Raw genomic sequence first — 13,008 nt, forward strand, 5'->3', positions numbered from 1 at the left:
AGCCCCGTAACCCCCGCCCCAACACCGCCTGGTACCGGGACCCGCGACCCTGAACCCACCGGGAGCCGAGTCCCCGGTACCCCCATCCCCGGGACTGTGAACATGGACCGGCTCCGGGGCCCGCCCCCCCATCACGGGCACCGGCAGCTCCAGCGCCCACCGGACACCGGTACCGGCCCGGGCCCTGGGGTGAGCGTGTTTGTGTACGTGTGTGTGCGGGTATGTGCGTTGTGTGTGTGTTGTGTGTGTTGTGTGCGTTGTGTGTGTGGTGTATGTGTGTGTGTGTGCATGTGTGTGCGTGCGCGGTGTATGTGTGTGTGTGCATGTGTGTGTGTGCATGTGTGTGCGTGCGCGGTGTATGTGTGTGTGTGTGCATGTGTGTGTGTGCATGTGTGCGTGTGCATGTGTGTGTGTATGTATATGTATGTATGTGTGTGTATATGTATGTATATGTATGTATGTGTATGTATGTGTGTGTGTGTGTGCGGGGGGGTCCGCTCCCTGCACACGACAGCAGCTCCTGCACACGCGTGTAGCGCCTCGTGCACACGTGCGCGCACACGTGACCGGCAGCTCCTTGCACACGCGCGTGCTGGGGGGGGTGGGGGGGGGTGGGGGTGGCTCCGTCACGTGCCCGTGCACACGTGGCTTTGGGGGGCGCAAGTTGCCCACCAGAGGGCGCAGCGCACTGCGGGGAGGGGGGGGAACTTCCGGGGGGGCGCAGGGGCTGCCGGGAGTTGTAGTTCCGCGGCCGGTACCGGCGATGGGGCCGGTCCCACCCCCCCCCCCCCCCCCCCCCCCCCCCCCCAGCACCAGCCGGGGCTCCGGTGCGGCGGAGGCAGCGCGGAGGCAGCGCACGGGCAGCAAGCGGCCCCTTTATTGGCGTCCATGGGGCACGAGCGGGCGGCGAGGCCCCGTCCCGCAGCTCACGCATCCTGCTGGGCACCCGCGGGCGGCGGGGGGGCCGGCCTGGGGAGAGACAGGGCGGTAACGGGGGGGGCGGATCCCCACGGTCCTTCCCCCCAGCCCCGAGAGCCCCACCGCGCTGCAGCCCCACTGCGCATCCCCCTTAACCCGCACTTTGGCTTCCCCTCGGCACCCCACTCCGGCCCCCAGAGACCCCCCATGCTCACCTGGAGGGAATCACTGTGACATAGGGGTGACTGGGGAGTGTCTCGCTGTGGGGCAGTGATGGTCCTGCCGGGGCTGAGGGCAGCGGCCGCCGAGGTGGAGGGGGCTTGGCCAGACCTGGGGGCTGCAGGGCAATGGGGGTGTCAAAGCTCCAGCAGCGGCCACCCCACCTCGATGGGCTCCCGGGGGGGGGGGCACAAACCGCTTCCCTTGCCCCATGGGGAGCCTGGACAGGCACACGCCGTCCTGCCCCACACGCCAGTGCCACCACCACTGTTACCTGTGTGCCTGGCACCACGGGGTCTGCAGGCAGTGGGCGTGTGGGGGGGGGCGGCCTGTCCGAGGGGGGCGCCTGGGCAGAGAGAGCAGGACAGTGAGCAGGGGACAGCTCAGGGTTGGCGGCCATGTGGGGCACCAGGAGCCACACTGGGGCTGGGGGTCCATGAGAGCTGGTGCGCAGCCACGCATGCAGCAGTGCCCGGGCCCCCCCCGGCCAGGGCGTTACCTTGGGCGGAGGGTCCGGCGGGAGAGGCCGGGAGGGCGGATCGGGCCGCGCCGCGCCGAGGGCAGCCGGCTGCGGAGAGAGGGAGAGGGCAGGCGCCATGCAGCCCCACAGTGGGGCAAGCCGTGCAGCATGCGGAGACCCCCCTCCCACTGCCAAGCACAGACCCCCCCCGGCCCTGCTCAGCCCCGTGCCAAGAGCCCCAGGGTGCCCAGTGCTGATCCCGGGTGAGTGCAGCCAGTGCCAAGCGTGGCACCAGTATCTGAGCAGCACAGTCCAGGCTGTGCCAGGCTGCTCCTGTCCCGGGGCGCCGCAGGCTCAAACCATGAGGCCCTGGCAGAGGGGATGCTCCAGGCGGGTACCCAGGGATGCTCCAGCTGGTACCCAGGGATGCCGCCTTGGCAACCACCAGACTGAACCCCGGTACCCACAGCAACCACAGCCGGTTACCACGGCAACAGCATCACCCTCGCAAGTATCCCCCCCATCCCCATCCCTCACCTTGCTGCTGTGCATGACCTGCAGCTCTGTGGCCTGATGCCACTGTGGGGGCCGGGGACGCTCCGGGGGACCCTGGCTGCCTGACCGGGGCTCCGGCTGCGAGATCCTGTAGGGAAGAGGCAGGATCAGGCCCCGCCTGCTGTGGGTGGTTGAGGGGACCCCACATGGCAACCAAGCGACACCGACACCAGCAGAAGCCCAAGAGAAACGAACCCCTCGGCGCCGGAAGATGCGACACCCTGCACACCCCAGGGCTGCCCCACACCCCACGGGCACTGCCAGGGGAAGATCTCAGCACCGGAGGCCTTGCGAAGCAGGATGGCTCAGGGACAGCCCCACGCCAGGCTCCGGCAGTGACGTTACCCGCTCCAGCCGTCTGCGGCTTCTGGACCCAGGAATCGGACCCGGGTCTCAGCACTGTGGGGAGAAGATTGGCCAGCTCAGCCCGGGGCCAGGGGGACAGCGGGAGGGAGGAACCGCAGTGACACAGGGCAGGGAGGAACCGCGGTGACACGGGGTGACGATGCATGAACAGGGTCTGCTACCTGCGCTGGGGGGGATGCACATGGGAGCTCACACACACAGAGAGCCCGGCGCCTGGTCGGGGACACGCACGCATGCAGACCGCTCACTCAGCCGCCACGGGACACACACGTATGTGCAAACGCACATGCAACGCGCCGTGCTTACCCACCACACACGTGTGCATGCCCGCATGCAGGTAGGCGGCTCCAGCACCTGCCCCAGCACACGCATGCACACACGATGCACGGGTACCCCATTACCTGTACTGGCAGGAGGTGCCTTTGCCGAGCTGGCAGAGTTGCTTGTACAGCCCGGCCCGGCGCGCGCAGCACAGCCCCAGCGCCAGGGCCAGCACCAGCAGCGCACTCAGCAGCAACGCCGTGGGCAGTGCGCTCCCCCCTGCGGAGAGCACCACGTCACCCCCGGCTCCAGCACCACAAAGCCCCATTCTCTGTGCTGCGGCGCCCGCCAGCCCCTACCCTCACCTCGCTCCATGGCCGCAGGGCCACTGTCCTGGCTGCCCCCTGCACCGGGACTCTCGCAGGTCGGGGGGGCCCATCCCCGCTCACAGTGGCAGTGCCCGAGGTTGTTGCACACCTGAGTGGGGGACACGGAGGGTCAGCCCCTGCCCTGGCCCCACATCCAGCACCCGATCCCCAGCCCCACACGCTCACCCCGTGCCCGTGGCACTTGCTCCGGCACTGCTGGTCACCAAGTGCAGACACGTCCTGGCACCGGCGCTGGAGGCACATCTGGGGGGACGAGGCATCAGCACCCACAAGGGCCCTGGTCCCCCTCCCACTACCCCAGTACTCACCTTGCCAGGGCCACAGGAGGTGCCGGGCAGCACCATGGCTGCATCAGTCACATCCTCACCCCTAAGCACCAGCATCCCCTGGCAGGATCCTTCTGGTCTGTCCCGGTGGGTGCTGTCGCGCTGGCACTGCAGCATCCCACAGCCAGCATCCCTGTGGAGACAGCACATTCATAGGGCAGGGGAGGGTGGAAAGGGGGATGGAGCTGGAGGGGCTTTAAGGTCCATGCAACCCAGCCAAGGCTGGGACTCTGTGAGAGTGAGGGGGGACAGCACTCACCGCTGGGCACAGGGGATGTAGGAGCCGTTTGGGAGCTGCCCGCAGTGCCCGCGTTCATCCCCTCTCATGTTCAGCGAGGCCATGCAGGAGCTGGAGACGGGGCGGGTGCCTGCCGAAGGGGGGTCAGCACGCCCCAGCACCACCACCAGGCCCGTGACCCCACGTCCCAACCCCGCCGTACCCGTCCCCAGCAGCTGCTGGCACTGCCCCTCATAGGTGGCACAGGCGCCACCAAAGCAGACCCCACGTGCCGCGGCGCAGGGGTGCCCGTCCTGCAGGAAGGTGTCGGGTGGGCAGTGCGGTGAGGCCCCATCGCAGAACTCGGGCAGGTCGCACTCGCCCAGCGGCTCCCGGCACTGGTGCCCGGCACGGCGCAGCTGTGTGGGGGGGGAACATTCAGACAAGTGGGGGGACCCCAACAAACCCACGGCAGGCAACAGTGCCAGTCCCCACTCACCCGGCAGTCCTGGCAGCAGCCGTCCCCCGTGGCACACTCGGCACCGGGCATGAGCTGGCAGGTGCTGCTGTTGCAGCAGGGATCAGTGCATTCCTGCCAGCACAGGGGCTGTGGTGAGCCAGGGGCACAACTACGGCCATGGGGGACCCCAGCCCACCCGGATCCGCCCTCGTACCAGGCTGAGACCGCAGTCGCAGCCCTCGCCCGGCTCCAGGAAGCGGTTCCCGCAGCGGGGGCTCCCGGCCAGGCGCCGCGGCTCGGGCACGTTGGAGAGGCACCGGCCCTGGCCCCGGCGCAGGCTCTGCTCCAGGTCCTGCCGGCTGCAGTTGCTGAAGCTCAAGCCGGGCGTCAGCCTGCAGAGCAGGAGAGGGGCCGGTGAGGTGGGGAGGGGGCTCGGGCCCGGACCCCCCGCAGCCCCGCTGCCGCCCTCACCCCGTGGGCAGGGCCATGATGCAGCCGCGGTCCTGCCGGAGGTCGCTGCAGGTGCAGGAGCGCCCGGCACCGTCGTGGCGCAGGCCCAGGTTGTGCCCCAGCTGATGGGCAACCGTGGAGGCGACGACGAGGACACTGATGGAGTGGTCCTGTGGGACGGGGGGTCAGAGGGGGCTGGTAGCGGGTGGGGGGCAGCAGAGGAGGGGTGCACCAACCATGCTGACACCGCCAGAGCGCGCCGGGGAGCACATGGAGGCTTGAGCCGACATCCCCACGGCAACGTCCTCAAAGCGGGTGCCCCTGCAGAGAGCGTGCAGGGGGTGGGGGGGCTGCCGACACACCCCGGCCCCATCCCCATCCCGGCCCCACTCACGTCAGGAGCTGCGCGTTGTCGTGGGGCAGCCGCGGCAGCAGCTCCTGGTGCCGCCAGCGCAGGAACCGCTCCATCGCAGCACGGGCACTGCTGCCCACCACGAACAAGTCACCCTCGCTCCAGACCTCCACCGCCAGCAGGGCCACCCGCACCCCCAGCGGCTGGAAGAACTGGGGGGAAGAGGCAGGGTGTCAGGGAGCCCCAGCACCACCGCGGTGAGCACTGGAGGGTGCCTGGCGCTGCAGCAGCCACTCACTGCATCCACCTGGTTGGCGATCTCCAGGGTCCGCGTGCGGACGCGCTGCAGGTTGGGGTAATTCTGGAACTGGGGGTGCAGGGAGGGGGGGTGTCAGGGGGGCCGTTGAGGGAACGGGACTGCCCCACATTGCCCAGCGCTCACCGCGGCGTGATCCACCACCATCACCAGCTCCACGAACCGCTGCTCCGCTGTTGCCCGCTTGCCCTGTGGATGAGCTGGGTTAGGCTGGGGGGTGAGGGGGTGCTTGCAGTGGGGCAGGCCCTGTGGGTGACCTACCCTCTGTGGCCAGGGGGGCTCCGTTTTCTCCTCCTGGGGGGTGTCCAGGGGGTCCTGCCCGCAGGCCCGCGGTGCCAGCCGGGGCTCCAGCAGCCAATGCACGAGGTGCAGACCCACGGGGCCATTGGCTGCCGGCTCCAGGCTGTAGCTCCTGGTGTCCGACAGCCGGAGGTGGCCGCTGGGGAGGGAACGGGAGAGGAGGTGTCAGCAGCACAGGGGGGAGCCAGGGGCAGGGGTGCTGGTGCCAGGGGCTCACCTGAGTCCGGCGCAGGCGCAGAGGCTGGCCCAGGAGCCAGGGACGCCCTGCACCGTCCCCTGGTAGCAGCAGTGCTCCTGCAGCAGAGAGTGGGGCTCAGGAGCCAGCCCCATCCTGGGGTCCCCCGGGGCACTGGGACATGTCCAGGGACACAGGATGCCAGGGACCTACCTGCTCGCTGGCCTCCTGCATCACCCGCGTGCCATTGGGCAGGTAATAGAGCAGCGCCCCAGTGCCCAGCACCAGCTCCCTGCCACAGACACGCATCACCCCCACAGCAGGGCCCCCCAGCTCACCCCATGGGGAAAGCAGGGACCCTGTGGGGAAGGAATTGTTCCTCTTCTCCACCTACACCCCCAGGACCTTCATCCCTCTCCTGCCATGCACTGACTCACCAGTTCTGCTCCAGCTCCAGCACCAGCCGTGTCCCCTCCAGCTCCAGCAGGACCCGCAGCCGGGCAGGGAACCCCCCCTGTCACAGGCAGCGGTCACAGCAGGACCCGACCCTGCCCCAGGGGGGTCCCACACCCCCATCCCCACCGGTGGCCCTGGCACGTTCCAGGGGGAGCAGGAGGGATCCCCTGCCCGTCCCGGCCCCCGCCCCGCAGGAAGCGTCCCTCCCTCACGGGCGCATTGTCCCGGGAACGGGGAAGGGTGGATGGAGCCGGGTCCCCCCGCCTCGCGCACACCACACCCCGCACACCCCCCCCCGTTGCTTCCTGCCCGGTGCAGTGCGGCGGAAACGCCGGAGAGACTCCCAATGGCCGCGGGGCGGGACGGGCCCTTCCGCCGGGCATGGGGTGGGTGCCCCGACCTGCACCGGGACAGCACCGGGAGGGGCTTTGCTGGCAGCCCCCACCCCACCGTCACGAGCCCCTGCATGGGGACGCGGGCAGGGGCTCACCCGGGTCACCTCCTCCAGGCTGAGCATCCGGTCACCCTGCAGGACCCCCGGGATCACGTACCAGGAGCGCCCCGGTTCTGCGTGGTGCTGTCGCGAGCTGTCACCTGCATGAGGCCCAGAGCCTGGTCACGGCTTCACCTCCATCACAGCCCGGCCCCCCACCGTCACCTCCATCACAGCCCGGCCCCCCACCGTCACCTCCATCACAGCCCGGACCCCCACCGTCACCTCCATCACAGCCCGGACCCCCACCGTCACCTCCATCACAGCCCGGACCCCCACCGTCACCTCCATCACAGCCCGGACCCCCACCGTCACCTCCATCACAGCCCGGACCCCCACCGTCACCTCCATCACAGCCCGGACCCCCACCGTCACCTCCATCACAGCCCGGACCCCCATTGGCACCCATCTCCTCCCAGCTCCCCACAGTCCCCCAGCACAGCACAGGTCCCCGGCACCAGGGCAGGGGCTCGGGGTTGGAGCAGGGACAGGGAACCCCGCGCTCTCCCCAGCAGCTCCCGGGGTCCCCCCCGGCCGCACCACCCGGGGCAGCGGCTCCAGCAGAGGTGACCCCCGTGGGCCCCAGCCTCGGGACGGGCTTCCCGGGGTCCCTGCCAGGCCTTGCGTCAGCCCCGGGACCGGGGCAGGGCGGCGCTGCCCAGGCTGACTCAGAGCCCCCCCCGGAGCCCACCCCCCCTTCCGCCCGCACCCTGCTGGGGCCCGGGGGGCCGTAGGGGGGGTGTCCCCCGCAGACCCCCGTCCCCACGGCCCCGCCGCCGGATCAAAGCGCGGTCCCCGGCCCGGGGTCCGCCCCCCGCGGCTGCTGCCGCTCCGCGAGGATCCCCCCGCGATGTCGCTGAGGAGGCGAGGGCCGGACCCTCACGGGCTGGGGGACCCGGACCAACGGGACCCCCAGGAACCGCTCACCTGCGCCGCTCCCGTTGGCCCCGGTGCTGGAGGCGAGGAGGAGGAGGAAGCGGAGGAGCAGCGGCCGCGGCTCCCGCGCCCCCATCGCCGTCCCGCAGCCCGAGCGGAGCCCGGCGGCCCCGGGCCGTCGCCTCCCGAGCTGACCGGCAGCAGCCGCTCCCGCCGCGCATGGCACCGCCGCCACCGGCCGCCGGCACGGCCCGGCCCGGCCCGGGGGGAGGAACTTCCTGCGCTGCCCCCGCCCGCCGCTGCGCCGGAGACACCCCCGGGGGGGAGCTGCGAGGCCCCGAGCGCTGCGGTGGGGGTGGAGACGCCCTCCCGTCCCGCACCGCCCGGATCCCTCCTTCACCCTCATCCCGCGGAGACCCCGCTCCATCACCCCCAGGCCCCACCTCCCCCAGCCCTTACATCCCACAGGACCCTTGCATTCAGCACCCCTCACCCAGAAGACCCCCCCCCCCACCTTTGTCACCCTTCCAGCCCCTTTCCCCACTCCCTCCCCTGTAGCCCCCCACCCACAGATGCACCCCACTTCACACCGTGCATGGGGGGACACTTTAATGCCGCACCCCTCATCCTCCCAGGGGTGCAGGTGAGACTCGTTCCTGGGGGGTCACGGGCACCCCGCGCACGGTGCAGCTCTAGCATTGCAGCACCGCTCCACCAACGATGTCCCCCGGGACGGGGCTATGGGGGGCTCAGGATGAGCCACTGCCCCATGGGGCAGCAGACCCGGGATCAGGGGACTTTGAAGGCATCCCAAAACTGTGGGCACCACGCACCCCAAAAACTGCCCCCCGAGCACTGCCAAGGGGCTGCCACTCATCTTGGGGAAGTAGAAGGCAGCAGCAGTAGTGCTGAGGACCCCAATGGTGCTGCACAGGAGCTGCTCCATCAGGGACATGCCCATAACATGGATGGCCAAGTGGTGGCAGAGCCAGGACCCCCAGGCATGGTGCTGGCACAGGCAGCAGTGGACAGGGCAGGGGTCCCACACACCACCCACCCTTCACAGTGTGGCAGAGGAGTGACACGGGCAGGCAGATGTCCCAGCGCTGGCACCCAGGAAGAACTTGCTGCAGCGGTGCTGGTCCGGCCGGCTCCAGAGGAACCGGCTGCACGGGGCCGGCAGCAGCGAGACCACCGCTCGCTGCAGGGCTGGGTGGGGAGGGAGGGGTCAGCCCGGCCCCCTCCCAGTGCCCACGGGCAGCCCTGGCCGGGAGTGGAATGGGAGGGATCTCACTCGTGTTGGGTGGCTTCTGCCTCCTGCGTGCCTCTGCCCCTGCCCAGTGCTCTCGCCCGGGAGCCTCTGCTGGCTCCATGGCCCCTGTCCTGATGGCAGCAGGATGCTGCCCTGGTGCTGACAACAGAGATGTTGCCCTGGTACCAGCAACAGAGGGATGTTCCCCGATACTGACAGCAGAGGGATGCTGCCCTGGTACCAGCAACAGAGGGATGCTGCCCTGGTACCGACAACAGGGATGCTGCCCTGGCAACAGCAGCAGGATGCTCCCCTAGAACTGACAACGGCAGGATGCTCTTCTAGAACCGACAGCTTTGCACCGACAACATTGAGGTGCTCCCCTGCAACCAGCTCACTGAGCTGCTCCTTCAGTCTGCTGTATCGCTGAGGCTGGAGCCTGGGAGAGCGCAAGAGCCCGGGGGAGCGCAGCCCAGCATGGGGCTGGTCTCGTGGCTGGGGCGGAGGGGCCGGAGCCTGGCACCACGGTCCCAGCAGCCACAGCAGCCACAGGAGCTGAGCAGGGTGCGGGAAGTGGCCCGCAGCGCTTGTGGGTTTGTGCTGGGCATAGCCCTGGCCAGCCTCTATGGGGCTCTGGTGCTGCTGGCACAGGGCCACAACATCTGGTACTGCCTGATCACCACCATCGGCCTGGGCGCCCTGCTGGGGCTGGGCATGGCCTTCTCTGCCAAGGCGCAGGTCACGGTGCTGCTGTCGCTGCCCCAGATCTTCACCCGTAAGCAGCCACCAGGAGCCACTGGGAGGGATGGGGGGAGCGCCAGGTCGCAGCTGAGCCCCAGGACCACCCTGTCCCGCAGAGGAGGGGAAGATGCTGATGCTGCTGCTGGCGCTGACCATGGCCGTGCAGGGCCCCTGCGCCAACGTCCTGCACAACTTCTCCCGTGCCGCCGAGTCACTGTCATGCGGGGCTGAGCTCGCCCTCAACCAGACAGCCGAGAGGCTGCAGCGCGCCCAGGAGCCACTGATCAGTGAGATGAGGGGCCGGGGGATGTGGTGGGACGTGGGATGGGACTGGAACAGAGGTGGTAAATCCCATGGTTCTATGGGACAGTCACTTCCCGCAGCAGTATCCGGCCCTGGGCTGCCCCTCGGGGTGTGCTCAGGGGTCTCCTCTCTGCAGACTTTCTGTCCAAGATCAAGGAGATTGCACAGGAAGCCAAGGCAGTGGGTGACCGCGTCCGCAAGTTCTTTCGCTCCATCATGGATGCCGTCAGCCACGTCGGTGAGTGGGGGGGTCCCCGAGGGTCTCCCTTGCCTCCAACACCCCCACCCTGCTCTCAGCCCCATCACCTGCCCGTCTCCCATTGCCTTCTCCCCTTCTGCAGCCCGAGCCCTGCACAACGTGTGGCTGTGGCTGGCGAGCATCGGCCGGGTGTGCAACAAGGAGCTGGGCTCGCCCTTCTACCGCTGCCTGAGACTCTTTGAGGAGGCCAAGGACAACTGCGAGCGCGCCATCCCCTTCCTTTTCTTCCTCTGCTACATCATCACTGCCTTCAAGCCTCTCTGCGGGCTGGCCAACGGTGCGTGGGGCCCTACCCTTCTGTGGGGGGGTCAGTACAGTGGCCCCGTGCCCACCGCAGGGGTCCCACCCTGGCAGAGATGGCAGAGACCCCCCCTCCCCGCAGTTGCCCTCGTCTTCTGCATCATCCCACAGTACATCCAGAACTTCATCCAGACCAACGTTGCCACCTGTGAGTAGAGCAGTGCTGGGGGGGGTCCCTATGCCCTGTCCCCGCTCTCACCCTGACCCCCAGCACCACTTGTCACCCCCACAGCCCTCAACAATGCTCTGGACCGTGTCCGCCGGGAGTTTGAGTTCAACATCTCGGCCGTGCACGAGTTTGACATCAGCTTCAACGCCAGCAAGAGCCTGGGAGAGGTGGCCCTGGACATCATGGAGGGTGTGAGCCAGAGCATGGAGCCCACCCGCCGCATTCTGGGGCTCTTCCTGAACGTCTCCTTCCTCGCTATCCTCTACATGTACTTCAAGTGAGTGGGCCGGGTCCTGCTCTGCCCCCCCGTGGGGACAGGGACTGAATGTGCCAGTGCCCAGCTCCCCCCATGTCCCCAGGGCGCTGCGGTACCGGCACCGGTACCTGCAGGATGAGACCTTCGACAACATCTACATCACACGGCGCTTCATGGAGCTGGACCAGCTGCGGGCAGAGCAGGGCAAACCCACAGTGCTGCCTCTGACAGCACGGGAGTGCGGCCTCTACATCTCCCCAGGTCAGCCCCATGTGCGGGGGCATCCCCAGGCGAAACCTCTCTGCCCAGAGCCTGGCTTCACGTCGTTCTTGCCCGCAGCTGGGCTGTGGCTGTCACGGAAGGAGCATCGCCAGTACGGGCTGCAGCTCGTGGGGTTCCTGCGCCACATGCTGCTGGGCTTCTGCATCATCCTGGCTGACTACAGCCTCTTCTGGCTGCTTGACCTCATCCGGCACCAGCTGCAGGGGGAGATTGTTGCCAGGGGTGAGCAGCACCCACCGTGCCAGAGCAGCAGCCTTGGGTGCTTTGCTGGCTGGGGCCCAGGGCTTTGGGGCGGTGGGTGCTCCATTGCCTGGGTCTGAGCCGTTGTCCCCCCCAGCACCGGTGGTGGTGGGTGTCAGCGTCAATGGGTCAGGCTACACCAGTGAGATCTACCGGGACTTGGTATCTGCCTTCGGTGTGCTGCAGCAGGGCAACATCTCGGTGGTGTCCCAGCGCTGCCTCATCCAGCCTGAGGAGCCCGACTACAGAACCTACGTCTTCATGGGTGACGGGGTGTTGCACCCACAGAATGCATGGCGTGGGGGGGTACTGGAGGGATTGCCCCGTGTGACTCATCTTGCTCCCACCAGGAATCCTGTACGGCATCTGCCTCTTCATCTCCATCTTCGGCAGCTACGTGGCACGGCTGCGCCGGCTGGTGTGTGCCACCTATTACCCGAGCCGTGAGCAGGTGAGGAGCCCACCCCCAGCTCCCCAGCATCCTGCCAGCAGCCGCCTGCCCTCACCCCTTCCCTGTCGTGCCAGGAGCGCACGGCTTTCCTGCACAGCACCATCCTGGCACAGCGGGCAGGGCTGGCACGAGCCCTGCTCCGAGCCGCCACACTGCGCACGGCCGACGCCGGGAAAGGGAACTTGTTTCTCGTCCTCACTGCCAAGTAAGCCCCCCGAGGGATGCATCCATGGGCTTGGAGCCACCCTGGACACACAAGCACCTTGCTGGGCACTGCAGAAGGGCAATGCCGGCCCCGGCAAGGGCAGACCCAGCAGTGACGGAGCTCTGCCTGCAGGGTGCCCTGCTTTGCCCGCCTGGCTCGGCTCTTTGGCATCCAGCAGAAGCGCTGCCTGGCCTGTGGGGTGACGAAGCAGCCCGACTTCATCACCTGCATCACAAACGGATGCAAAGGTAGGACCCCCCTAAATGGGGAACAGGCAGCCCCCAAGATCTCCCACCCCTCTCACAGTGCCATTGTCCCCAGGGCTGTACTGCAGAGACTGCCACCAAACCCTGAACAACATCTGCACCATCTGCATGGGCCCCCTGACCTACCCGGACGTTGGGGACAAGGAGATGTGAGCAGGGGGTGCAGGGACCCCGCAAAGCCCGGGGGCCGGGGCACTGCAGCTCACCCCTTGCCCCGTCCTTGCAGAGACTCCAGCGATGAGGAGACGGTGGGGCTGTGGCTGGGCGCTGTGCGAGCGCGGCGGGGCCTGGAGCAGGGGCGGCTGCTGCGGCAGCGCATCAGGGAGCTGGAGAGGGGCTTGGGGGGCTCCCGGCGGCTGCCCCCCAACCTGGCAGCGCGGCTGCGAGCCCAGCTGAAGGAGGAGGCGAGCGGGGAGAGCGACGGGGGCAGCAGCGAGGTGGAAAGCGAGAGCAGCTCTGTCTCCAGGTGAGGGCCGGCGCTGCTCCCGGCACCCATCGGCACCGGGGATGCAGTTCCCCGACACCTCTCTCCCCTGCCCCAGCCTGGACTTTGGCTACCAGGAGCGGCGTGAGAGCAGCGGCAGCGAACTGGAGGAGGTGGTGACCCTGCGGCCGCCCCGCGGCACGGACAGGGCTCGGTGACGCCCGCACGGTGCCACGCGGCGGCGAGGACGCGGAGCCAGGCCCCGGGACGC

At 68.7% G+C, this 13,008-nt stretch overlaps 2 protein-coding genes across 14 annotated transcripts; one reads left to right on the forward strand and one right to left on the reverse strand.

Moving 5' to 3' along the window:
* Positions 1-859: 859 nt before the first annotated feature.
* ADAM15 (ADAM metallopeptidase domain 15) lies at positions 860-7,852 on the reverse strand. Of its 10 annotated transcripts, XM_057424112.1 has the most exons (25): positions 7,641-7,851; positions 6,711-6,814; positions 6,202-6,278; positions 5,978-6,056; positions 5,807-5,883; positions 5,551-5,728; positions 5,416-5,478; positions 5,272-5,340; positions 5,016-5,185; positions 4,858-4,942; positions 4,643-4,791; positions 4,386-4,563; positions 4,211-4,303; positions 3,935-4,130; positions 3,754-3,862; positions 3,477-3,627; positions 3,334-3,411; positions 3,145-3,256; positions 2,920-3,058; positions 2,498-2,551; positions 2,135-2,240; positions 1,637-1,705; positions 1,412-1,483; positions 1,134-1,255; positions 860-969 (listed from the first exon to the last, which is right to left on the reverse strand). In XM_057424112.1, the coding sequence occupies exons 1-25, from the start codon at positions 7,723-7,725 to the stop codon at positions 927-929; spliced, it is 2,658 nt and encodes an 885-aa protein (XP_057280095.1). In that variant the 5' UTR covers positions 7,726-7,851; the 3' UTR covers positions 860-926. The 10 variants fall into 10 exon arrangements, 8 of the variants coding, with proteins under 8 accessions (XP_057280095.1, XP_057280099.1, XP_057280097.1 ...); XM_057424116.1 differs by lacking the exon at positions 3,334-3,411 and having other exon boundaries at positions 7,641-7,852; XM_057424114.1 differs by lacking the exon at positions 1,637-1,705 and having other exon boundaries at positions 7,641-7,852.
* Positions 7,853-9,218: 1,366 nt separating this feature from the next.
* Positions 9,219-13,008, forward strand: DCST2 (DC-STAMP domain containing 2). 4 transcript variants are annotated; one of them, XM_057424121.1, is made up of 15 exons: positions 9,221-9,616; positions 9,699-9,869; positions 10,022-10,123; positions 10,227-10,421; positions 10,527-10,592; positions 10,677-10,890; positions 10,973-11,130; positions 11,209-11,373; positions 11,489-11,656; positions 11,742-11,842; positions 11,917-12,047; positions 12,180-12,295; positions 12,369-12,462; positions 12,540-12,779; positions 12,856-13,008. In XM_057424121.1, exons 1-15 carry the CDS (start codon positions 9,319-9,321, stop codon positions 12,953-12,955), a joined length of 2,319 nt encoding a protein of 772 aa, XP_057280104.1. In that variant the 5' UTR covers positions 9,221-9,318; the 3' UTR covers positions 12,956-13,008. The 4 variants fall into 4 exon arrangements, 3 of the variants coding, with proteins under 3 accessions (XP_057280106.1, XP_057280105.1, XP_057280104.1); XR_008974182.1 differs by lacking the exon at positions 12,369-12,462 and having other exon boundaries at positions 9,219-9,616; positions 12,856-12,977; XM_057424123.1 differs by lacking the exons at positions 11,209-11,373; positions 11,489-11,656 and having other exon boundaries at positions 9,219-9,616.

Source organism: Pezoporus wallicus, unplaced genomic scaffold, assembly GCF_028554395.1.
Source record: "Pezoporus wallicus isolate ANWC-B61680 ecotype Strahan unplaced genomic scaffold, APGP_CSIRO_Pwel_v1 contig_14549, whole genome shotgun sequence".
In the NCBI taxonomy this organism is placed as follows: Eukaryota; Metazoa; Chordata; class Aves; order Psittaciformes; family Psittacidae; genus Pezoporus; species Pezoporus wallicus.

Coding starts and splice junctions, on each gene's coding strand:
- ADAM15 (XM_057424112.1), bottom strand. CDS start 7,725: ATGGGGGCGCGGGAGCCGCGGCCGCTGCTCCTCCGCTTCCTCCTCCTC. Junction 6,279..6,710: donor GCCTGGAGGAGGTGACCCGG/GTGAGCCCCTGC, acceptor TGCCTGTGACAG/GGGGGGTTCCCTGCCCGGCT. Junction 4,304..4,385: donor GCGACTGCGGTCTCAGCCTG/GTACGAGGGCGG, acceptor CTGTGCTGGCAG/GAATGCACTGATCCCTGCTG.
- DCST2 (XM_057424121.1), top strand. CDS start 9,319: ATGGGGCTGGTCTCGTGGCTGGGGCGGAGGGGCCGGAGCCTGGCACCA. Junction 11,657..11,741: donor CAGAACCTACGTCTTCATGG/GTGACGGGGTGT, acceptor TGCTCCCACCAG/GAATCCTGTACGGCATCTGC. Junction 12,463..12,539: donor GACGTTGGGGACAAGGAGAT/GTGAGCAGGGGG, acceptor CCGTCCTTGCAG/AGACTCCAGCGATGAGGAGA.